At 35.3% G+C, this 25,746-nt stretch overlaps 2 protein-coding genes across 2 annotated transcripts; one reads left to right on the top strand and one right to left on the bottom strand.

Annotated features, from left to right (window-relative positions):
- Positions 1–269: 269 nt before the first annotated feature.
- LOC117329155 lies at positions 270–13,059 on the top strand (the record flags this gene model as incomplete). The annotated part of the gene is given in 11 exon segments (XM_033886905.1): positions 270–441; positions 1,339–1,494; positions 2,714–2,985; positions 4,044–4,148; positions 4,803–4,898; positions 5,171–5,254; positions 5,982–6,086; positions 7,451–7,646; positions 8,254–8,376; positions 8,656–8,754; positions 10,007–13,059. Coding segments are annotated over 9 exon segments (1,341 nt in total). The 3' UTR covers positions 10,304–13,059.
- A 1,393-nt stretch (positions 13,060–14,452) lies between these two features.
- Positions 14,453–25,544, bottom strand: LOC117329156 (heat shock 70 kDa protein 12B-like). The gene is made up of 6 exons (XM_033886906.1): positions 25,452–25,544; positions 21,413–21,509; positions 20,156–20,371; positions 19,567–19,785; positions 18,741–18,876; positions 14,453–16,739 (listed from the first exon to the last, which is right to left on the bottom strand). The coding sequence occupies exons 2-6, from the start codon at positions 21,500–21,502 to the stop codon at positions 15,682–15,684; spliced, it is 1,719 nt and encodes a 572-aa protein (XP_033742797.1). The 5' UTR covers positions 21,503–21,509; positions 25,452–25,544; the 3' UTR covers positions 14,453–15,681.
- Positions 25,545–25,746: the final 202 nt, after the last annotated feature.

A 25,746-nucleotide genomic window follows, 5' to 3' on the forward strand; every position in this document is an offset into this window, starting at 1 on the left:
TTGTTATGAACAGTGGTGGCACTTTAACAAATGTTAATTTAGTCTCATAAATCACGACAAATGTCATTATACACAGTATAGTATTGATCCAAATGCACCCAATCCTTGTGTGTTGGACACTGCAACATGTGTCAACAAGTGACGAGGATAGGGAACAATCAAAGCACTATTATTGAGCTGTTCATTTTGTCTTGATTGCACATACTCTTGGTCATAAATGATGTTAATAGTTGAACATTGATGTTTTATTTGACTTTTTTTGTTAATAGAGAAATTAAAGCCGATGACGTCCATAACACTTTGAAAAAACTTAAAGATACCACCAATGACTGTAAGGAACTTCATAGGAAATGGGAAAAGGACAAGCACTTTGAGAAAGTCAACTCTGATTATTTAGGCCAGGCCAATAAATTACTTTGTGTTGTGGATGAATATAGACAGGTAAGTATCTGATGCCTGACAGATCGTAATGGTACGGTTTAAATTGTCTGTCTGTCCGTCTGTGAACAAGTGTTTATCTCTATCTCTTTTATCTCTATCTATACTCTATCGGAATTTTCTTAAGACATTTTATTATAAACGTTACAGGATGTTAATCATACAACTGAATTATCTTACAGAGGTCGATCACTCACGTTTCAGACTTATAGATATTGAGAGTCAAGATCATAGATTTTTATATTAAATGTTTTGAAAATAACATGCAAAGATTATATATATGTTATATCACAGAAAAGTTTATTTGATTTCGTATAACGAATTGTTGATGATAATATATTTTAGTTCTTGCAATATGTGCTTGGCGTTCTGCTTTGAAACGTTTTCCATCAAACCATGTTCCATGAACTGTGTATAAGTTTTTGAACAAATATTTGGCTTAGGCTTAAGTATGGCACTTGTAAAGTAATTAACAAAGTCTTAAGTATGTAATGATATAATGTAACTAAGAAATTACTCTTATATAATCATCAAAACAAACCTTTTTTACTCTCATTAGAATCCACGCTGCATGTATAAACACATCTTATCATTACCAATATTACCACCGTTGTTGTTAGATTAATGCATACTGGTATTTACTCCAACCTCAAGCAAGTCCTGCAAATCTTTGGTTTATTTATCCTATATAATACTATAGTAACACATAACCCCAGTAAATGAAAAATAATAATAATCTGGTATACCACATTTGAGAACTGAAAACTTTCTTTTGTATTGTTTTCCTAAAATGTGTTAAAAGGACAGCGTAATCCTCTAGCTTTTATCTTCTATTACATTCATTGTATTTATAAGGATTTAAGAAAAAAAAGCCATTGCAATTGGAGGTATTTGTTTAAGCAATTAGATCTGCCTTGGCCGAAAACGAAATCGACCGAGATAGAGGAGTTGAAGACACGTGTTAACAAACTAGCCCGGGAAAGAGACGATGCAGAGTATCGCCTTGATGAAGCTAAATTAGAAATCGACAGACTAAAGAATCGTCCTAGAGAAAAGGTAAGGACATTTAGGAAGCCAAATTTGAAATTGACAAACTGAAGAATCTTCCTGGAGAACAGATAAGGACATTTAGGAAGCCAAATTTGAAATTGACAGACTGAAGCATCCTCCTAGAGAACAGGTAAGGACATTGAGGAAATGATTTGAGAGTCGAGTGATCCTGGATTGAACCACTTTTAAAATCAACCTACCTGGCTGTTACACTGCCAAAATATTATGAACTTTAATATTGTGTCTTTGATGAATTGTCAACAATGCATATTCAAATTCGCATGACAGTACAAGATCAAACACTACTTAAGTAACTAAAAAAAGAAGTATAAGTTCACTCGACAGAAGATTCAAAGATTCAGTAGTTTCAATAAATGTTTAAATCACTGTTGAAATGGTAATATGTCCATAAACAGAAGGAATAAATCGCAGCGAACCCAAGCGCCACCCTTAAGCCTGATATTTGTCTTTATTTGCCGACTAGTTTCTCTTCTTAGTGCAAGGATGGTCTAATGGAGAATCAAACCATGAGGCGAAACTAGTCGGCAAATAAAGATATGTATGATACTTTGTGAGCTTCTTGCAGTTGAATGCTGTTTATATTTATTGATATTCTTCATTAATCACCATGTGTAAAATATCTAATTCCACACTCAAGCGCATCACTCCATTGAATATCAAAAACCCACCTATTTTGGCATTGACATAGTGATGTGTAATTATTCATATATATACCCTGCCATTTTATGACGTCCGCCCTGTATCGTTTTGAACCAATGACATAACTTTAAATCTCATGATCATATTTGCTATATAAATAACCATACTATCATAGCATTAAGTTCTGCACCAGATCAAATTTGGAGGTCGTTGGTCAAGGTTAAAGGGTCAAAATTTACTGTTGGGTCTTTCTAAATCAGTGACATATTTTGGTCTTTTTTTTTACCAGTTCTGAATGGTCACAATATGTCCCATCTTTGGAGTAAATGATAATCACAGAGAACTGATTTGGTTCATATGGACACCTTAGTATTATAACATCAATTTCTTTGCATATGAGTTGGGCAATCCTGTGTTGTGAACATTTTCTAGTTAAGATGTGTCAAATTGTCAATTGTTTTGAACTCAGGTTGTTAGTTTCATTTGTGATTTAGGTTTTTTGTATTGAAAATGTTATCTAACAATGAAACATATAAGTATATTACCTATGGTTCTTCTGTTGTAGCTCTCCTCAGGTGGAAAAATTAAACAAGCAGAAAATATGCCCAAACGTCGAGTGGAACATGACTTTGACATCGAGAAAGAACCAGATGACTCAAAACGAGCAAGAAAAGAGTGCAGTATTGACCGCAGAGGTCCCTCCCGTACTCCTATTCACCGTCACGAGAGTGCTAGCTCTCAGGGTGCATGGAGAGAAACAGAGATCATTGAAACTCTTCAAAAGGAAATAGAAGAGTTAAAGAAGAGTATGAAAATACTTCAGGAAGACAATAAGTCGTAAGTAAATGTTTTAAGATATAGCTGTAATGAAATTGCCTGAATCATATTACATTTTAAATTACGTCTGTCCGTCAACAATGTAACAAAACTGATAGGAATTAAACCTAATTTGACTGCTAGCATCTGTAAGTGGTGGGGATTCAAAAAGATACAAATTGTTGAGTTGACCCAAACGGAGCTGAGGGACGGGGCCAAAGAGGAGTAATTCGGCTATATTTCTATAAACGGGTTTTTGTATTTTTGAAACCGTTGAGATTCCAGCCCCAATTATCATGCATAGCATTGCTTGACATCAAGAGATAAACACACTCCTAATGTAAAGATAGGCCAAGGGGTGTAAAAATAGGTCATGGGTCCTTTCCCCACCTCTAGAGAATTTTGAAACCGTTGAGAATCACACGGATGGGCAAGAATAGGCCCTGGGGTTTTCCCCTTCCCTATGGACTTAGTTTCTTTGAAGTCAATAATGTGAAAAATCCCTGGTGTCTTTTCAAACCCCTAGTATCTCTGGACTTTGTTTTTAAGTTGTATCTTTGAAGCAGTTGAGATCCCCAACCCCAAAGCCATATATAACGTTGTTTGACATAAATAAATAAAGCTACATGTATCAACGAATAGAACATGAACATTATAATGTTTTGTCAAATTCAACCAGGTAAGCGATACAGGCCCTCCGGGCTTCTTATTTACTTTCTTTTCTGCAAAGTTATCAATATACATGTGTTGTGTATGCGATATTTTATGTTTCAATTCAGTTATCATGCTAGTGAAGTATTCACACATACATTCTTGTATATGCATCAGTTAGAATGTATTAAAGAGATACGTTGAAATAGAAAATATTTAGTTTTTGTTCTTGAATTGAAGCTATAATCATTCCTATTACATTTAAGATATTATTTATCACATTTTTATCATTCAGCAGCAGTAATATTTGCATTCTTACAATAAGCTATCATTCTGAAACATTTGAAAAAAGAATCAATTGTAGGAAATTGTAGGAAATGTAAAAGATATATTTTTGATAACTTATCTTAACCGACTTAAACACCCAGATTGTCAGATGGACGAGCTAATGCTACGAAGGCATTAAATGTAGCAAGAGATGAAGCTGCGAGGTACAAGAAGCAGATGGAGGCAAGCGATGGCACAGTGGCAAGGTAGATATAAACAGAGGATATGATACCAGTATATATCTACAAACTTTTTCTCTGATTCGTTATGGCTATAGAAAATCATATCAGTAATCACCGTTTTGTAATTTGAATTTTGGCTTTGGATCTTTTGTCACAAAGACCCAACCCATGGTCCATTTATTATATATATACATGCTCCACGGATTGATGCATTATACCAATTCCTTGTGGATTACAGTAAGTAAGAGTCATTTTGATAAAAGAGCTACTCAGTGGAAGTTGCTTGATTGTCCTGATTGATGGAGTCATCCATAAGATATAAGATAAATAAAATCAATCATAAATGATAATTATTGTTCGACCACACAATTTGTTTTACAGAACGCAATCATTTTTCTCATTATGTCCTTTCTATGTCACCATACCAATGATCCAAGCTACCACTTACCTTTTATCAACTTCTACATCACTAAGTAGGTATCAGTAACTTTGTGACAAAATGAAATCATACGTCAGATACTTTTTTGGGAGGGGGGATTTGAAGGAAAAGAAGTCTTTAGGAAAGTATTACTGCATGGTTATTACCTGGAGAGTTGCAGCTAATGTTTTGATACTGATTGTTAGCTACAAACGGGTACAGCTTAAAATATTGTTTAATTTTCTCCCTTTTTGTCGTAGGAATCAACAGGAGTTCGAACAGTTGAAAATTCAATTCAAAGATCTACATGATTCTAAGAAAAATGACCTGCAACGGAAAGATGAACTGGACCGCATGTAAATATTAGTAACAATTTGAAAAATATAGTTAACTAATATTTGAAATCAAATTGTTGAAAAAGAAAAAAAGGAAAATGGATGATGATGAAACAAACAAGTGCAAATATCACTGGCGATAAAACAAATGTTTTTACAGTTCCTTAAAAAAATATATCCATAATGTATATTGATTTTACTGAAACTGATGACAATATGAATTGTAAATTGTGCAAATACAATAATAATATTATATATCTGAGAGATATTACTTGTTTTTCTTTGTATTCCAGTCTGCAACAAAGCAAAGCAAATGAAAGAAACCTTCAAAATGCCCTGTCCGCAGAACGACAAGCCAAAGATGAGGCACTGATCAGGTAATATCAGTTCATAAACAAAATACTCATAACTAAACTACCACTAGATCAAACATAAGTTCTATGTATTGAATATACAGCATGCAATTATAGCAAGACAGTTATAGATATTATAAGTATTGAAATTATTAATTAATTACCAACTGAAGTTTACAGAAATGTTAACCATTATGAAGTTGTTTCAATATTGTGGCAGACACAGTTCTTCCATCATTCAGGTCTCAAAATAATCCAGTTATTAGTCGAGATTTTTACTGGATATTTTATAAATATACGGGTCCATTTCAGCATCAATCAGGACCTTCTATATAGTTTAAAGGACTCTGTGAGTTAGAGGTGTCTCTGACGCTCACTCTGCCTTTATTGTTTTTTTTCTTGAATTGGAAACAGGTGTATAAGAAAGTGTGAATTATCCTAATATAACGAAGAATTTACAAAAAAAAAAAAAAATAAATAAGTAAACATTTACATCTATCTCATATTAAATACGTGTATTAACTTATATAAATGTGTATTAACTTATATTATATGCATATATCAACTGAAATCATATACATGTAAATCAAGAGAAATTAAGCGCCTGATGTCCTGCAATTCTATGTTAAATACAAGACTCCTGTTCGTTTCAAAATTTACAGGTAGTATTAGAAGGTTATATACAAATGTATACAGTTATAGTTTGTAATGTTATCATGTTCACTGGAATAAACTAATGTATTGTTAATAGTTTGCGCCATGGCCAGTCAAAAGAGGAAAATCTTCGTGACACAATTGACAGACTACAGAAAAACCTATCATCAGAGAGGGAGGCAAAGGATGAAGCATTGATAAGGTATTAAGATTCTTCCTTCCAGTTTTGTATTTTGGCAAGTTTAAAATCTTAATGTTGATATTCTGTATATACTGAAAAAAAGAAAGTATTAGAAATAAAAACATATTATAGAATGTTATAATGGTGTAATTGAAAGATAGTGAACCACTATTGTCATCAGTTGGCACTTAATGCATGTTTCAGTAAATAACGAAACGTACATTGTATAGTGCATGGCAATGTCTGTGAGTATAGACTTTCGTCTAACGTACAGTGCAGTGCCATAAGTGAGTAGCCACTTCTACGCGACGTCATTTTGCAATGTCAAGTAGATAGCTTTGTATTTTCGACGTTTTTTCAATAAAATAGCGAAAATAATGTAACTTACTCGCTAATATTTGGTAATACACCCCTTTGCTTTAATAACTGCCTGTATTCTCTTTGGAATTGATTCATATAATGCCTGTATTCTTGTCTAGTCCAGCTGATTCCAAATTTCAGAAACGACCCTCACCAGATCTGCCTTTGACCTAATGCCATTCAGTCTGTTTGTTAGTTTAATTTTTAGTAATCTCCATAGATTTTCTATTATGTTGATGTCTGGGGACTGTGCTGGCCAAGGAATTGTTTCAATATTATGTTCCGTTTTCCACCGGCAGGTCTGTCTTGACACATGGACGGGACAGTTGTCCTCTTGTAATATCCAATAAGAATTTCCAAATATTTTCGCAACAAACATTTTTTACAAACCTGTTCACCTATCTGAAGACAATCTTTGATACGCACATGGCATTGTCCTATTCACTGAATATTTATTTACCACAATAATACCTCCCATTACAGGTATTACATTACAGAGACATATTAATAAATACTAATATAATGTACGGACATCAGGAATTTTCAATCATTCAGAGAAACAGGATAGTAATCGCTGAGTGATTTTTCTATGACTTGTGAATCCACGCTATTTGTGGTTTCGAGATATTGAATGTAACATACATTAATGTTTGACCATATTTCATCCGATATTGTCAAAAGTAAGTAACAAAGTTCATATGTAAATAATAATATGTCACATTTAAGATATTTCTTGAAGGAAAGACAGAGTTCTGGTTTGTTGAGAAAAGAAATTTCTCCCGAAGAGACAAAATTATTCACCTATTTAAAGTTGAAACAAACAAAATGTTCATTGTTTGGGTTTAAGATTATACTATTTTTCTCCATATTAAACCTTTGTGATATCAAAATCAATGCTATGCTTACTTGGGGTAAACAATGGTGTAATTGGAAGAGAATGATTTCTTTCTGAAGTATAGTCTGTATAGTATAGTAGTATAGTAAGACAACGGTTATGACGAGACTGATTATATGATGTTTCACAGGCTCAGTGCAGTAGCTGGTAACAAACTTCGTGACAATAACCCAGACATAACTGATCTTAGTGACCCAAACCGACCAATGAAGCTAGCCGAGAAAGTATCCGAGCTCTATGATAATGAGTGGACAAATGCCATGGAGAACTTGGAGAATGATATGGAGGAAAAAGACGCCATTGAAGTTCTCCTAGATATTGTCACAGTAAGTCAACTATAGTTTTTGAAAAGACTTTGATATACATCACATCCAGTGTATGATTTGAGCGTGGCGTTTCTGTGACTTCTCTGTCTGGTTAAGGTGGTAGAGTAGTCTACGAAACGTCAGGCTTAACATCATACACTGGTTGTTATTTATATCATCGGCCGTCATATTTATATTTACCAACCTGAAGAACATGATTCGTCATACAACTCAATTTTGATCCAGTAGTTGATTACATTGACTTTCACAATTCATCAATAATAATAGAAAATATCCATCTAATTTCAAGAGGATGCCAAGTTGATAAATGACACACTATCAACTGTATAATGTTCAAAAACTGTATACTATTTATAAAACTTGCAATTAGCTATGTGATTCATTATCGCAATACGTGAAACGTCAGAAGAGTTGCAATTAGGTTATCATTGAAATATGTATACATACAAACAGTAACTAACACCATTCTTCATACACACTATGTTATCCTTACACAATCAAACATATGGAGAGAATAATTCATTGTGAATAAAGAATGCGACTTATATAAAGCAATTGGTACAAACCTGGCTGCTAAGTGATATTTATATCTGAGGATTTCTTTCAGAATGTATTTAAAACTTGCGAGGAAATTGGTGATGCTCAGACAGACTATATATCTAATCTGGAACTGCCCCTCGCTGTACCGGACATTGATGACCTTCGAGATGTTGCCAAGTCATCTCTTCTGGTATATATGACACTTTTTCTAAATTGTAATGTCAGAATATTTTTGTATATATACGTCTACTAAGTAATGATAATGATATGGTTTGGCAGAATCCTAATAGATTCTAATTCACACGTAGATTAACCATATTAAATGATTTTTCAACTTAGTTAGCAACCAATTGTATATGCTTAATGCCAAGCAAATGATTCTCAAAGTGAGTTTTAACGGGGAACAATAGATCCAGTATATAGTTTGGTCTCACTGCCGTATTATATCAGGTTTAACTTTGTATTTAAGAACAAAGGGAAGCTAGCTAAGTTACCAACAGAAATCACCAAACCACTGAAGGACTACCGCAAAACAAGTAGCCTGACCGTTAGCCCTCTGCTGTTTGAGGTAAGTGTTGCTATTGCTTTTGGAGATACGGGGAACCTGCAAACAGAATATTTCAAGAAACAGTTTTTTCAGACAGTTACCTTATCGCTGTTATACTTAATATTTCATACCCTTAGTTTAGCCTTCCACTGATTAAGGAGGCAGGGTAAGATTGCACTGTTAGTTGATCATTTCTGATGGTAAGCATTTTTCCTGCTACCCTTAAAAATATTAGATGATTTTGTCAGAAAAATGTACCTTACAGAATCCAATGTCTTTGATTTGTTGTATGGGCCTTAATGGTCATCAGAGTTCTGAAATCTTTCACTTAATTTGACTCTTTGAACTCGCCCAGTATAGTTTAGTAAAAACTATAGTTAAGTTTACCCCTCCCCGGGGGATAAACAAGAAACCATAGGGTCATGAGATTCACAATTTTGGTAAAGCACCCTAAGACCATTCCATCTTTGAAGAGTATTTAATTCTAGCTTATTCAGGTCCTGAGAAGAAGATTTTCTGAAATTTAACTAATTTTGACCTTTTTTGGCGCTGATCATCAGCCCTTTGGGTCAGTCAGAGACAACACGTGTAGACCATCAAAATGTCATCCAAACCAATTTATTCTAGCTAAGTTAGCATTAATTCCAATACAAAATGATACAGTAGTCTAAGATGTCAAATTTCTTAATTAAACTATCGTAAAGTGTACCCCTTCACAGCGGCAAAGCTGAGACCCCAGGGTCATAAAATTCACAATTTTTGGTTAACCATTCCACTTATGGAGAATATTTGATTCTACTTAATTTGGTCGTTGCGAAGTGAAATTTAAGTAAATTATGAACCTTTTTGGCCCAAACCATCAGCTCCTTGGGGTCAGGACCAACATGTGCATACCATCAAACTGTCATCCAAACTTGCTAGTCTCAACCAATTTAGAATGAATTCAAATAGAAACTCAACTAATGATACTAAAATAAAATTAACCCCTCCCCAGGGACAAACATGATACCCTAGGGTCATGGTATTTGCAATTTCGGTAAAGCTCATTGCATAAGAGTATTTGATTCAGTCTTATTTGGGATTTGATAAGAAGGGTGAAATTGGAAATGTAAGCAAATTTGACACCTTTTTGCTCCGTGCATCAGTCCTCTGGTGTCTGAGGATGATATAATTCACAATTTTGGCTGACCTTTGGCCATGGGATGTTAGGCAATTAAACGAGGTCTCTTGAGAATTGAAATAATCAGTTGCAAACGTTTTCATTTTCTATCAGGTAATGAAATCGAGATTACAGACACAATACCACTTGAACGACAAAACGATCAAGGCATGTGAGCAGTTCATCAAAGAGACAGTGCTGTACGTCTGGATGATGCGGGTACAGGACCCACCCGTCCATATCGAGTGGGAATTTTCACACGGTGAGAAATTTGACCATGATCGTCTGAGATCCTACACAAAAGGTGGAGACAGCGTCGACTATGTTGTCTGGCCTATTCTCTACCTACACAAAGGTGGGCCCATGTTAGCTAAAGGAGTGGCACAGGGCATGAAAACTAAATCAAAATAAACTGCAGACAAGAATAGCTTTATCTCTAATGTGGTTCACTAATTTTGAAGGAATCCTGATTTTAATATCTTTGGTTATTAAAATCTAAATTGACCAAACTCGAATCCAACAAGATCCTTGTCCTTGTTATGAAAAAAGTAATGGTTATTTAAGTATTTACTATTGATTATGCTGGAAATTCAAAGTATTCAAACTACATCGGGAAAAGACTATGAAACACTGACACCTCAACATCAAAACGAATTTCACTTTTATTTAAAAAAAACCTGGATAACATGTACATTAAATCGTTTTTTATTGTCTGGGATAAGGGGCGTCACCTTTGACCTGGCCGAAATTACCATGACCCGAGATCGAGAACAAACACTCAAAACGAATGTAGTTTTAGGCATTTCCACCGAAATTGAGAATAAACCACAGTGAAGGATAAGATGGATCTACGAATAAGCTTGCCTACAATGTATTTGAGATTGATTGGTTTGATGTATACACAATCATACGTTTTTTCTTTTGCTAGCCTGTTAATTTTACAATTCTAGTTCTTAATTGGTAACGCATATACCTATGCTGGTTGTGGTTTACGATAAATACCATTATCCACAGATTGTGTAATTACTTTTAATTAAAAGTGCAATGACCATTTTCATTAAGAAATTATCATAATGTCATAAATGCTTTAAAATTCCAATGCTAAAATAATAACTTTGAATTCATTGAATGTTGTGTTTTACATACGGTATGCATTTGATGCAATGGACACTGCAATTGCTGAAATGGTTGTGCTTTTACATTGAAGTTATATCTGCTACATGTTGTGTAAGTAATCAATACGGTTCTCGTATCAACACCTAACATATGTTGCCCACTTGATAAGAGGTAAAATTTGCATAACAAATGAAGGTATTTTATTTTTCGAAGATGTCGAATCATACATGTACCCTAGTAATTAAATGTATTTTCTATACGTTGACCGTTATGTTTACAATAAGTAAAGTGTATATGTATATACATAAGTTTATATATGTGTGTGTGCGCGCGTGTGCTATATTTATACTATACATCTCTGGCATTGCAATGATCCTCTATCACTTATTTACCTGAAACGTTTTCTATATTGATGTTCACGAGGTCGCAAGACTATACTGTTACTTTTCCGGCGGCATCGGTGGCGTCGTCAACATTTAACTTTTAAGTTTTGCATTTAGAACCGTTGCATCAAAAGGATAAGCCCAACTTTTATCAAACCTGGTTTTATAGTTAAATTACATGTGAACATCTAGACACACTTTTTTCACTTCGAAATATTATACGGAATCTATAGTCCAGTGACTGGAAATTAGGAATGTGGATAATCTGGACTTCAATATTTGTGCCAGGTGTCTCAACAAGTATCAAATATGATTCCATTATTCGACCCATTATACGAAGACACCTTCCGCATATACAACTGTAGCCATGGATAATAGGACTATTTATCCAAGTTTACGAGAATATGCAAGTTCTCTTACGTGTACTCTGAGTAATTAATATTAAAAATACCTCAACTGGTTCATCGCCAAATCCTCATATCAGGATCATTTTCGGTCGTATTAAATGTCTGTATCTGTATATTCCTTCTGATAACACATTTCAATTAATGCCTTTTGTCGTGGATTATGTTTTCGGTTTCAATGATGTGCTTATTAACGTGTAATGTTACCTCATCCGTAATGCATCAAATGCTCAAATTATTTTACTGTAAAATCACAAAGTGAAATTAAAATAAGATCACAATAAATTGTTTGCTGGACATGTCATTTGATGACACGATTTATCAATCCAGAAGAGATGACATTACTCCGTGGTTAAAAGTAAAGTCTAAATTACTTTGCAATTATCTACATGTACTTTATACTTGTCAAATTAGTGTTAGTGAACATGCTGTAACATGTATTCCAGTGTTGTGTTTTTAATTGATCCTTTAATTATATTACATGCAAGTGTTCTCTTTTGTTTTAGATACTTATATGCAAATCTTATTTAAATATGTTCTATCATACATGTTTTAATTTTGCTTACGTGGATTGACAAGCTATCTGTGTTGGGATATATATGTATTTTAATAATTAAATGAAATATTTGACGCAAGTCAGACTTTCAAAATTCGAGAGGAGTGAACGTCTTATTTTTTAAGTCAAAATTTTCAAAATGGTTAACATTAATCATGTAAGCTAAAAACTATAATTACTATCAAGATGTATCCTTCATTTTAAATGGAGCGAAGAGTGTATATATTAGAGGATCATTTTTATATCAATACTTATATATACATATATATTGGTGTTTTTAATGATATGCGTTATGATTATAGAAGTGAATGATTTTTCTCAATACCCCTCTCCTATTAGAAGATATGATTATATGGCTAGGGGTTTCTGCTTTGGTAGCATATTAAAGTAGGATAAACAACACTGATATAAACGAGTTTGCGTCGTCAAGTTGGAGTGAAGTTCTGATAAGGTGTCAGAATTCATTAATATATGATATACAAAACAAAAATGCGACTAATTTGACTGGATTCGGGATAGCAAATATAAAAGGAAAAAGAAATAATTAAAAGTAACCATATTAAATATGTTTTCTGATAAGATCAATTTGTCTAATGAAGGGGACAGCGGGATGCCATTTTTTTCGGAGCTCTCGATAATATTTAATCAGAATACTCTTCCTATTTCAAATGCTTACATTATATAGTCAATAAAAGTAGTATGACTGCATCATTCTTGTCTTGGTTTTGTTTTAACTCGCTGTTTCGATCTTATTTTCATTTTTCATTCTGAATTGTTTGACAAGAATTTATGTAACCGATAAATTAGCGACAATGGAGAACGTGATGGCTGATTTAAATGTCTTCCGCAATCAAACGATACCGTTTTAGTTTCCACCTCAGTGTTACAAACATCTGATCTATTACAATATAACAATACAATATCATCATTGAATTAAAATTATTATTTGTCACCTAATGTGGGGCCGCGGAGGCCGAGTGGTTAAGGTGTCTCGACACTTTATCGCTAGCCCTCCACCTCTGGGTTGCGTGTTCGAAACATACGTGGGGCAGTTGCCAGGTACTGACTGTAGGCCGGTGGCTTTTCTCCGGGTACTCCGGCTTTCCTCCACCTCCAAAACCTGGCACGTCCTTAATTGACACAGGCTGTTAATAGGACGTTTAACAAAATAAACCAAACCAAATGTTACCTAATGCTCAAGGTGCTGTTAAATTTAACGTATATGTACTTCTAATATACTATGCATAATAAATGATTAATCATAAACATCAATTTTGGAAAAAAAAATACAGAATGAAGACGTCTTTCGAGTTACTGAAATGAAAGGTCAATTCCATAAATAAAGATGAAATTTCTTTGAGATTACATTTGGTAGGAACTGCTGATTTTTTAATACCGGAGGTGTATTCATTTAAATAGTGATACGGTTTGGAATATACATACTTAACGTTCCCTGAAACGCAATATTGACAAATATTAGCAGTATCGAAATTATTGGTCTTTGTCACCTCTCTATCCAGATTTTGTCATTCGTTTGTACTTATTTCGAGTTTTGCGGTCGATGGCTTTGATTATTTTAGGTCCAAAGCATCACTGACATATCCTAGGAGGACACACAAGCTGTATTATGCTGTTTAATTCTTTTTGAGGTCCTTAGCCCCACTGACATGTCCCAGGAGGACGAAACAGCTGTATGATTAGCTAAATTGCTAATTCATGTTAACTGCTGTATCCAACTTTACTTGGTCTTGAGAGATAATAATACCTTCTGTTTTTGTACAATCATTCTAGTGATATCGGTATTCGTTTCATGGAAATATTTACCTTCCAGACACATTAAGCTAAATAATATATTTATTTTTTTGTATTGGAATATATTTATTGATAACTTAATCTTATGAAACGGAACACCCGTCTGACTACAAACAAGTATTTTTTTCGTTTGTTATTATATTGCAAGTAGATAAATAGATAAATAATAAACAAACTAAAATACCGATGGTACATGACTAATCTAGTTAGTGAATACAAACAGACAATATTATTTGCAATTGATAGACAATATTATTTACAATTGATTTCGCTCATAACAACCAATTGATTCTATATCACCCACGTGTTAACATTTATTTCTACCATTGCACCTCTGTAGAAATACATCAAATTAGCGCTATCACAATATCCCACGCCAGTAATTACTTCAATAAGTGTTTCTCTTAAAATCCATGGTCAGCTACGCCAAACCAACGAGAAGGTTTTAAATAATTGTATTCTTAATTTCGGTTTTTCAGACAGTGAATCTGAGCATATGAATGCTCTTCTTATGCTGTGTTTGTCAATTTTGTAAAGACTTAAATCAATCAAAGGCCTCTCTGCAAAGAAAATTGTAGCACAGTCTTGGACTTGAACAATGGGAGTGGTTGCGTTGGGAGAGCAGCAGGCTGATCCGACTCATTTACCATCATTTTATCTGTCAGTGTATAGAATAGAGTGTGTGCAGAAGTGTTAGTAGTTTAGAAAAAAATGCTTTGTATTCTGCAGGAAGAGTGATGACTTCTGTTGATTATGCAGAGATAAATTAATGATTGGGTTTGTATTTGTCTATGGACGAATGCCAGATACCTCGTCGGGTGAGGTGTTAGAAAAATCGACATTAAGATTATTCAGAAATTCAGCAATACGAACACCAAAATGTTGGAATCAGCTTTTCGTTTTGAGCTTAAACATCTTCATATTTGGAATTAAATACTGGATCGAATTTCAGCGTTGCTGGGATTTTATTTAAGTTGAGCTGCATATTGTAGTGACAATTTCGTTCTACTGTCTCGCGTGATGGTGCACCTCACTCCATATAGGACATAACTCGCAAAATCATACGTGCATTTGAACATTCTTCTTTTAGGTATTTTATTTGTGGTATGAATGTGAGTTTCGAATCAAATATCAGTCCAAGAAATTTAGTTTTTTCAACAACAGATATTGAATTACCTTTCAGATTCAGGAATGGGTCGTCATGCCGATATAACGTACTGCGGATTGAAATTGTTGTTTTGTAGCTTATAAGTGTTGTTTTTCCATTTTTTTTCTACTACTAATTTAATATCCATTCAGTCTAGTTAAATTAATTTTGAAATTATTCAACTTTGCATAACTATGTACTAACTTATTTGTTGTTCAGTAATGGAAATTGTCCAAATATGATATATAATTTTTACTTTTATATTGTTTAAATTATGAATTTCGTTAGCTGTTGTGTTTAATTTTGAGTGAGTTTGCTCAAATACAATGTACCCCTCTCTTGAATGACGCAATGAACGAAAGAACATGATATTATGTATTAAGAAAGTCAAATTTGGACCGGAACGTTTTTTCTGTTTGAGCGTCGCTAGCCACAACAGAACATTCTGTTCCTCCAAAAGTCAGGCTAACGTCAATTTTCTGGGACGAATTCAAGTCGTCGGCCTCGCGTGTCAGAATCACCTCACCTAACAGATTGCAGCCCTCGTCCGTTACAAACATCGGATCAGCCATTGTTGATCTGTAAACACGAACGCGATTGGTCGAGCACCCTCTTGCTGCACTAAACGACAACGTCTGCGAGCTGTCCGAATCTATGGATTCACCACTCTCGACATACTTGTGGAAGACATCTGTGCAAAGGACGCCGTTTGGGGTGACTTTCTTTTTTTCGCTGGGATGATGGCCTTCAATGAATGGCTTACTGATTGCTATACCATACGTAAACCTAGCAACTCGGGCTCTGATTTTCTTGGGCTCATGGCCAAATATCACTGCGCCTTTCAGAACTGCCAGTCCGCATTCAGCCGGAACGATAACCTTTACTCGTGGGAATTTCCTCTTGATTGTTTCCTGTACGATAGGAGATTCCGAAAACCCACCAACCAAAAGAAATGTAGATGTCCCTCTCATTTGCGGCTTGGCCAGTATGCATCGAATATGGTCCTCGAGATGCACCAACGGGTCCCGAAACATACCCTGTATGAGGTTAGGTTTGATCCTGATCTTGTCAGCAGTTGAAATGATGTCATCCCTGTACGTAGAATTGACAAGAGCCTGCTGGAATGTCATATTCGTCATCGCTTCGAACAATTGGGTAAGAGCAAGCGGAAGTTTAAAGTTGATAGTGGTTTCCATTTCTGCTTTGACGTTTCTCTTTTTTACTTCAAACTCCCGAAGAAGATCTATGTAATCTCCTGGATGGTTGGATCGAAATGCATCCATGACGTCATCTCCAATAATGGCACATAAAAGTCGGATGAAGGAGGCATCGACTTTTGTCCCTCCCCAGGCGCCACCGGAGGCTTGATGAAGCTCCTGCAAACTCCCATCATCTGCCACCTGATGAACATTGATGTCTGCTGTGCCACCTGAACAGCAATGGAAGTCATACCGATTTATTTCGTTGCAGGAAAAAAAATCACAGCGAATTTTAATATTCTATGTATGCAAAATGTGCCGAAATATGCATTCACGAATCTCAACCTTAAAGTTTATACCTTTTCGATTAATACATGAGATAAACACACGGATCACAATAGATCAAGAATATGAGATACGTGACAAGTATCGGTTTATATGTAACTAAATTTGATGGATGCATTCCTACTAAAACATGTGACCAACACTTTACATATTCTTAGTACTGTATATACCGTCATATGTTGTAAGAAAAAAGACATGACTTTAAATATATATATATATATAATTAAAAATATATAATGTCCTTGTGATGGGTATACATAGTAATAATAATAAAAATAAAAAACACAAACCAGAAATTCACACTAGCGCTTTCAACATGCTTTGAGAGCAAGCTCTTCAGGTGTAGTGAAAGGATTTATTTGTGACGTCATCACTGTGTGTCATGGTTACGTCAAAACAACATAGATTGATGACGTCATAAAAGACAATGATCAAAAGTACACATAAATACAAAATTGATGACGTCAAAATAAAAAGATACACAATTAGAAATTATGTAATGGAAAACAACTGTTTTTACAGTAACATTGATTTGGAATCACACAGAACTACATGAATTAAGACTTGGTTTTAATAGATTAATAAACATATTTTCTTTTGATTCTCTTTCTATAGCTTCTGAGCTAGACATTTGGTATATAGGTAAAACATAAAACTCACTTTTAGAACATTGGTACATATGTTTACTAACTGTTAAAAATCTTAGATTGTCTGTTCTTATTTGCTGTCTATGTACTGTCATACGTTTTCTAATTTCGTTGCCCGTCTGGCCAATGTAAAATTCTGAACAATTTTTGCAAATCATAGCATAGATAACATTTTTAGATATACAATTCATATTTGCTTTGATTTGAAATTTAAATCCATTTTTGAACGTAAAATTGGAACATTCTATGATACTTTCACATGTACCACATCTAGGTCTACCACATTTAGATATACATGGAATTTGCTGTTCAGAATCAAACGTTTATTATGCCGTTCAAAGTTTGATTCTGAACAGCATAATAAACGGCATAATAAACGTTTGATTCTGAACAGCAAATTCCATGTATATCTTCTAATTGTGTATCTTTTTATTTTGACGTCATCAATTTTGTATTTATGTGTACTTTTGATCATTGTCTTTTATGACGTCATCAATCTATGTTGTTTTGACGTAACCATGACACACAGTGATGACGTCACAAATAAATCCTTTCACTACACCTGAAGAGCTTGCTCTCAAAGCATGTTGAAAGCGCTAGTGTGAATTTCTGGTTTGTGTTTTTTATTTTTATTATTATTACTATATATATATATATATATACATTTGTTGTAATCGACGTATATTACAAACTCTAAAGAAATGATTAAAATAAATCAGACATTTTCCAAAACTATGCTACTAGAACTATGCGATAATGTCAAACCAAAATTATGTGGGAAACACTTGATACTCCAATTAGGGTTACGTTCACTTTCACTCTCTGCATCCCTGGAGTATGTCCTGGCAAAATCGAAGGCACAAAACCGGCTATTTGTTTTGTATCAAGTAAAAACACCTGACCAATCGCTAAGCTGGTAGATTCCTTTCTTTTACAATCGCAGAGGAGTGAAAGCAACGTTCGAAGCCAGTCAATCTAATACGAAGCCAGTCATTCTAATAGTACGGCTAACTAGATATGCGTTGGATGTACATCATATAGTCAAACTAGACCTTTTTTCACCACACAGCTGGCGATGACTGAGCCTTCAATTTTGCAATAAAATAATCCGGGGTTTTAGAGAGCGAAAGTGAAATCAAACTCTAGAGTATCGAGGATACCTTTACATTTCACTCGTGAAACCATCGATTTTAAGCGTGATATGCTTATTAACCATCAGAAAATATTCTACCAACTTACCGCCAAGGTCAAGGACCATGTATTTTGATCCGGGCATGAAAATGTCGATACCCTTTGCATCTGGAAGATATCGACAGCACACTGATGCAGCTTCTGGTTCTAACGCTATCAACAGCTGGTCGTTCATGATATCTGCCTGGTCGTGACATGGAAACAGGATTAACACAACATAATAACACAATGTTTCGCTCCACCAATTATGTATTTTATGCTTATTTGCAGTTGATCCATCCATCTGTGTGCTACATAATAACATTTGTAGAATTTAGACACTCAATCAAAGATAAGAATAAACTTAGACCTACATATAAGTACATCAAATTACGCAATGTACTCATTGCCTCTAGACCTGTATACACATTGCATAACAATTGATAAGTATTACATTAAACCTAATATAATTCTATATAGACATCAATAATACATAGCTAATCTAATTAATAGCTATAACTTGATTAATATTCCTATTATATATATATCCAACACATCTATCTCCAGCATATATTCAATATATATAATATGTATAACCAGCATATCTAACTTCATTATAATCCTACATCGTATATAATTATATTAGCATACATAACATTCAAGGACCGATAACCCTTCATATACATTTAATGGCTGATAACCCTTCATGGGGTTACATTTAAGACATAGTGCATGGTTATTTCCCAAATTATACAAAGCAGAACTAGTCGTAGTGGATGTTGACTGGTGTTACTTTCATGCTAATTTTCAATTGATATAACGTTGGCCTGACAGAACTATTGTAATATTCTGTATGTCCAGGTTCTTCACCGGAAATAAACAGTAACTCCCATACCTTTTGAGCAGCCTCTCGCATGAACTGTTTTGCGGCATCTGACCAGATGGCAGGTACCGTAAGTACCCATCGTATCTCCCACTCCTCAAAATTCATCCCTCTTGTGCTCAGCAGATCCTCGGCCTGTTTCTTCAGGAATTCAATACCAGCAGCAAATACCGTTTTGGCTTTCATCGATTTACCTCTCTCGTCTTCTATGTTTGTATCTCTGTTAAGATTCTGTAGACAAATTGAATAGGTGTAGGCTTATACCGAGGATTCATTCAGCCTTTCTCGATTTATTGTAGTACCATCGTGTCTTTTGCGTTCATTATAACAAGATGTTTAAGGCACGTAAGATTGATTACAACAAATTAGAAGTATAATCTAAATATACATGAACATTTATATTTGATTGATGGATATACAAGATATCCTTCTCTTTGGTAGAAAATCACCAATAAGTATTAAATTAGAAAAAAACAAATAACGGAAAATAAGAATACACCGGTGAGTTTTAAAAGTAGAAACTAATAACACGTAATATATACTTAGATTTTTTTTTTTTTTGCGAAATAACAATTTGAAAGTAAAATATATTTTATTTTACCGTGTTTTGGTGTAACGACATCTTAAATTGCTTGAAGAAGTAGTACTCATGATGAGAGTTGTCCATAACCAGGTTGGAATACTTGTCCTCGGCCTCGTACCCAAAGCTGACAAAATTCTTATCCTTGTCAAACAATATACATGTGGGACACTTCATTGACATCAGGCCTGCTGAACCCGCTACCCAGGAATTGTTGGCAGAGATCTTCATCGGATCCTAGAAAAGTGACATTTCATTTCAGCAGTAGTCTCTCATCGTTATGTTTGCACCAGTCATTGGTTTTCAGAATGATATTCAAGCATTGGTTGTCATATATTTAACATGTGTATTGACATGTGTATTTGACATGGGTATAACATAAATTGGTGTTAGCGCGCCAAATTTATGCTAGAACACCCAATGTATGTTATACTCTAATACATGTTAAACATATCTTAACAAATGTTTATATCTATTTTTGCAATGTCATTGTCGTTACGAAAAAAAAATCAAATTATAAAATGCAAAAAAACAAAACAAAAAAAAAACAACATTACGCGGAAATTATGGTTGGTTCAGCTGTTGTTAGAAGTAATCGACTTATCAATAAACGTGAACAAAATAGTCCCACTGATAAACTGCTTTTTTACAACGACTAGTTCAACACTGTTATTAATTTCAAATACGTTAAAAAGTTAATATTGGATAACAATATCTTTCCAAAATGCGTAAAAATACCCCTTGAAGTCTGATCAATGTATTACTACGCAGCAGCTTATATGTCAGTGTCAACACTGGAATATATACGTTGGGGTTAGTAATAAAATACAGGTACTGTACAGTGGAAGTGTACATATTTCTGTTTGAGTGTTATAATGTATGAATTTCAATAAATTAATCTAAAGTTTTAAGCAAGTTCATAACATAAAGCAAAACCAGTTATACGTGAACAAAAACACTATAACATTAATCCCAATTAATTCTTGTTTCTAGAGAACTGTCTTGATATTTGAAATGACAAATACATTTGTACAAGAGATTACCCATTAAATACCCAAACTATTTGTTTTTGTATCTTATTTGACCTTCGATTGAAAGTAATGCTAGCATTATCGCAATTAGTGGCATTGTCAACCTCAATCAGGACATTGAATCAATGAAGTAATAACAACTTTTGTGCCTATTTCACATTGGATACTTTCTAATACAGTTAAGTGGGAAATGATTCCCCAATGACGAGTTTTCTATATATGCTATAACATTTTATGTATATCCTACCGTTTTGTATTCCGATGTCAGTGAGAAAGCGTACCCCGAATACGTGGTACCAAAGTCTATAGCCACCACAGCTTCATAGTTGGACGCCATTGGACGACTGTGTAAAAAAACAGACATTTTATCAATTACGTGACACGTCTCTGTCATTATACGGATAAATATACAGTTTAAGTGGGGTTATCAATTGCTAGAATAAGGACGAAATATAAACAAACTGTTGAAATAGGTGTTATCTTTGCATGATCCTGCTTCTGATAATAGTAAACGATGATATTTGATCGTATTTAAGAAAGCGTGATATTATCAATATAAACGTATTTAAGGATAGCTCTAAAAACCAGCTTCCTTATCCATATTCAGTAGTTCGTGACACTAGATGTCGATTGGGAGAATTTTACTGAATATCATAACAAATCACCTATGAATATGATTATGGTTCTGGATTTTGTAATCTTGTCTTCACTACCACACCATGCCTTGTTTGAGTGTTTACAAATTCAGTATATGGGCATCAAACATATGTCAAGATCTTTTGCTTGCTAAAACGTATAACACCACTTCTTGAAAGCAAGCATCTGTACACAATGCGATACGGAACCAGGCCATTTGTCTCTTCATTATTCAGATGATATGATTTCAAGCAATTTAATGTTGATTCTTGTAAATACACGTACACCTGGACATTTAGGAATGATCCAATGAAAGGCATGGATATACAGTTATACTTGATTGTGGATATGCCTGTCTAGCGAACGAAGAAGGTATCAAGGTAACATAGATTTTATTCGTCTAACTTATTTAAAAACATAACACTTGGATCTTATCGATATAGGACGAGCCATGGATCCTGGCAAATTACACACATACATTTGTATGCCAGTGTGTGTCCTGCATCGCCATGTGCTTCAGCGTTATCGGTTTGGTACATGTAGGTCACAACATTCAAAAGCTGTGTCCTAAAGGTAAGATGATAGACTCGATATTTATTCAGGATGAAAACGGAAAATTTAAGGAATGCAATTTGTTTTTCAACATTCATGAGGTCATAGCGATCCATGGCAAATATGTCAAGAAAATTAATGCTGTTATAACCTGACGAGATCCATGGAATATGTCCGGAGGCCAATGCTAATTTTCATATTCTGCGCATGCTGTAATCCTAATCTTTAAAGTTTTTATCTGTATAACATCCATACCTACCCCAATCCACCACCACAGAAAAATTAGCAAGTCAATACTATTGATTTTTTCATTACTCTTTATTAGAAAAACTTTTCGATAAAAACTATGATCTCTACATTGTAAAAAACACTTTTCCAAACATAAATATCGAAATGTCGAAATGAATAGACACACAGGATGTTTATTAGCTCCTTATGTAAAATGCAGATTGTGTGGACTAGATTGCAAAACCCGAAACCGCTGGTCTACCAGGTTGGAAAAATGACGTTCACTGGATCAACGATATGACCTTTTTGACGGCTTTTCACTAATGACGTATTTATTTATCAAGATATGACGTCAAAATTTATTTCAATATGTAGGTAAGATTTACAACCCCCCCCCCCCCCCCCCCCCCCCCCCCTGTTAATCGGTAATCGGTAATTGAAAAAAAAATAAAAATGTACCGGCCTTTATCGGCACTTAACGTAGTAATATAATCTGCCCAAAATGGCCGCCGTCGCACATAACTCGAATTAACTCATTTAGTATTGTTGTCCACACACTGTGACGGCGGAGAGTACTATCCGTGGTAACGCGGTCCAAAACATTACTACACACTGTGACGGCGGAGAGTACTACCCGTGGTAACGCGGTCCAAGGCATTACTACACACTGTGACGGCGGAGAGTACTACCCGTGGTAACGCGGCCCAAGACATTACTACACACTGTGACGGCGGAGAGTACTACCCGTGGTAACGCCGTCCCCGACATTACTACACACTGTGACGGCGGAGAGTACTACCCGTGGTAACGCGGTCCAAGGCATTACTACACACTGTGACGGCGGAGAGTACTACCCGTGGTAACGCGGTCCAAGACATTATAACACACTGTGACGGCGGAGAGTACTACCCGTGGTAACACGGTCCAAGACATTACTACACACTGTGACGGCGGAGAGTACTACCCGTGGTAACACGGTCCAAGACATTACTACACACTGTGACGGCGGAGAGTACTACCCGTGGTAACGCGGTCCCCGACATTATAACACACTGTGACGGCGGAGAGTACTACCCGTGGTAACACGGTCCAAGACATTACTACACACTGTGACGGCGAAGAGTACTACCCGTGGTAACGCGGTCCAAGACATTACTACACACTGTGACGGCGGAGAGTACTACCCGTGGTAACACGGTCCAAGACATTATTACTACACATTGTGACGGCGGAGAGTACTACCCGTGGTAACGCGGTCCAAGACATTACTACACACTGTGACGGCGGAGAGTACTATCCGTGGTAACGCGGTCCAAGACATTACTACACACTGTGATGGCGGAGAGTACTACCCGTGGTAACGCGGTCCAAGGCATTACTACACACTGTGACGGCGGAGAGTACTACCCGTGGTAACGCGGCCCAAGACATTACTACACACTGTGACGGCGGAGAGTACTACCCGTGGTAACGCGGTCCAAGACATTATAACACACTGTGACGGCGGAGAGTACTACCCGTGGTAACACGGTCCAAGACATTATTACTACACACTGTGATGGCGGAGAGTACAACCCGTGGTAACGCGGTCCAAGACATTATTACTACACATTGTGAAGAGGCTAATGTTATGAAAAATGAATACAATTTTCACCAACGGTTTCAAGCATACTGAATATGAATACATACTATTGAAAAGAAAAAATCTTACATACTACAATCAATTACATTCTATGTGTAATTTATATCCACCTTCGAACGCGTTCCCATGGGTCTCGGCTATGTTGCGACAATGTACCCACACCCGCTAGCCAGACTATCACAATGTCTACATACACATGGTACATCCGTTCGACTGCGCGCAATTTCTCATGAAACATGTGTATCTATACCCTAGTCCTACACACCTAAGTACATGCATGTACTTGCTCTTGTGCAAAGCTGTAAGTAGTTACATCGTCGACGGCCAGTCGATACACAACACGACAGAATGAAACCCACTCTTGGAGAAATAACCCGACAACGTCACAGTTCAACTACCTTTTCTAAAGAATGCACTGGATATTGGACACGAATAACACCGTCAAACACACATCGCCGAGCTGACTGGTAGCAAACTGAAATTAATACTTGTATATTATTCACAGTGCCCTCTCCTACTGTTTTCAGAATTATCTGCATGTACAAAGGAAATATAAACGAAAAGTGGATATAATTCTTTAAAATGATCTGCTTTTAATTTTGTACGTGGCACTATAGTAACACAACAGGCACAAACCTCGTCATATTGACAGATAAGGCGAGTGTGTGAATATCGATCGCAGTATTACAAAAACTGCGGCCAAAACGTAATGATATAGGACATTTCAGACATGCTTCATCAGTGCATTTCTCTTACTTTCGGTTTCCATACGAATATCACGTACGTTTTTGTTGTTGTATAATTAGTTCAATGCACATTTTCGTGATTGGAGGTATCACCTATGACTAGAGTAGTCATTACTATTATAATATATATCGATGTACAATAAAATAGGATGTTCATCCACATAACACCACTGTATGTTTACCTAAAACGAAAGTAGGATAGGTCATTCATCTCTTTGTTTACATGGACGTCCTATTTAACTTGTCAAGTACATGTTTTTCTTTTATCGTTACTAAAATGTATTGACACATTTTCCTGGCTTGCTTTTCGATGATGTCTTTGAATCTATAAAGTACATTCGGTATTCCATATAAAGAGATTGCACAAACCTTGGTTTCTGATTGAAAAATGTAATCATCACTCACACTTTTATCACTTAAGGATACTTATATAACAATATCATATCATTGTGTACAATTTAACATTGGCCTGCAGTGATTACCTGTGTAAGTTGGCCACGATGCTCGTCGTTATGATGAACTGTCAACAATGGCGTACACCCTGTAGGTCAAGGATGTAAATAGTGACACGATAAACAATTCTTGGAATAGCGGGTCACTGGTGTACGGAGACGGGGTAGTGTCGTACTCGAAACAAACAGGTGTATATACTACATGTGGTTTATACAACCTATATTATTACTGTACGAACTCCACTATTTTCGCCCCTGTAAGTGGAACTGAAGAAGTATACTGAACAGCAGGAGAAAGCTAACTGTAAGTAGTTTTTTTAAAGAT

The sequence above is a fragment of the Pecten maximus genome, chromosome 6, assembly GCF_902652985.1.
Source record: "Pecten maximus chromosome 6, xPecMax1.1, whole genome shotgun sequence".
Lineage (NCBI taxonomy): Eukaryota > Metazoa > Mollusca > Bivalvia > Pectinida > Pectinidae > Pecten > Pecten maximus.

Bases quoted from the DNA above. Each gene is read 5' to 3' on its own strand.
- LOC117329156 (XM_033886906.1), bottom strand. From the start codon at position 21,502: ATGGCGTCCAACTATGAAGCTGTGGTGGCTATAGACTTTGGTACCACG. The intron at 20,372-21,412 runs GTAGGATATACA...TCACTTTTCTAG, and splicing joins TGACATCGGAATACAAAACG to GATCCGATGAAGATCTCTGC. The intron at 18,877-19,566 runs GTATGGGAGTTA...TGTCACGACCAG, and splicing joins TGCGAGAGGCTGCTCAAAAG to GCAGATATCATGAACGACCA.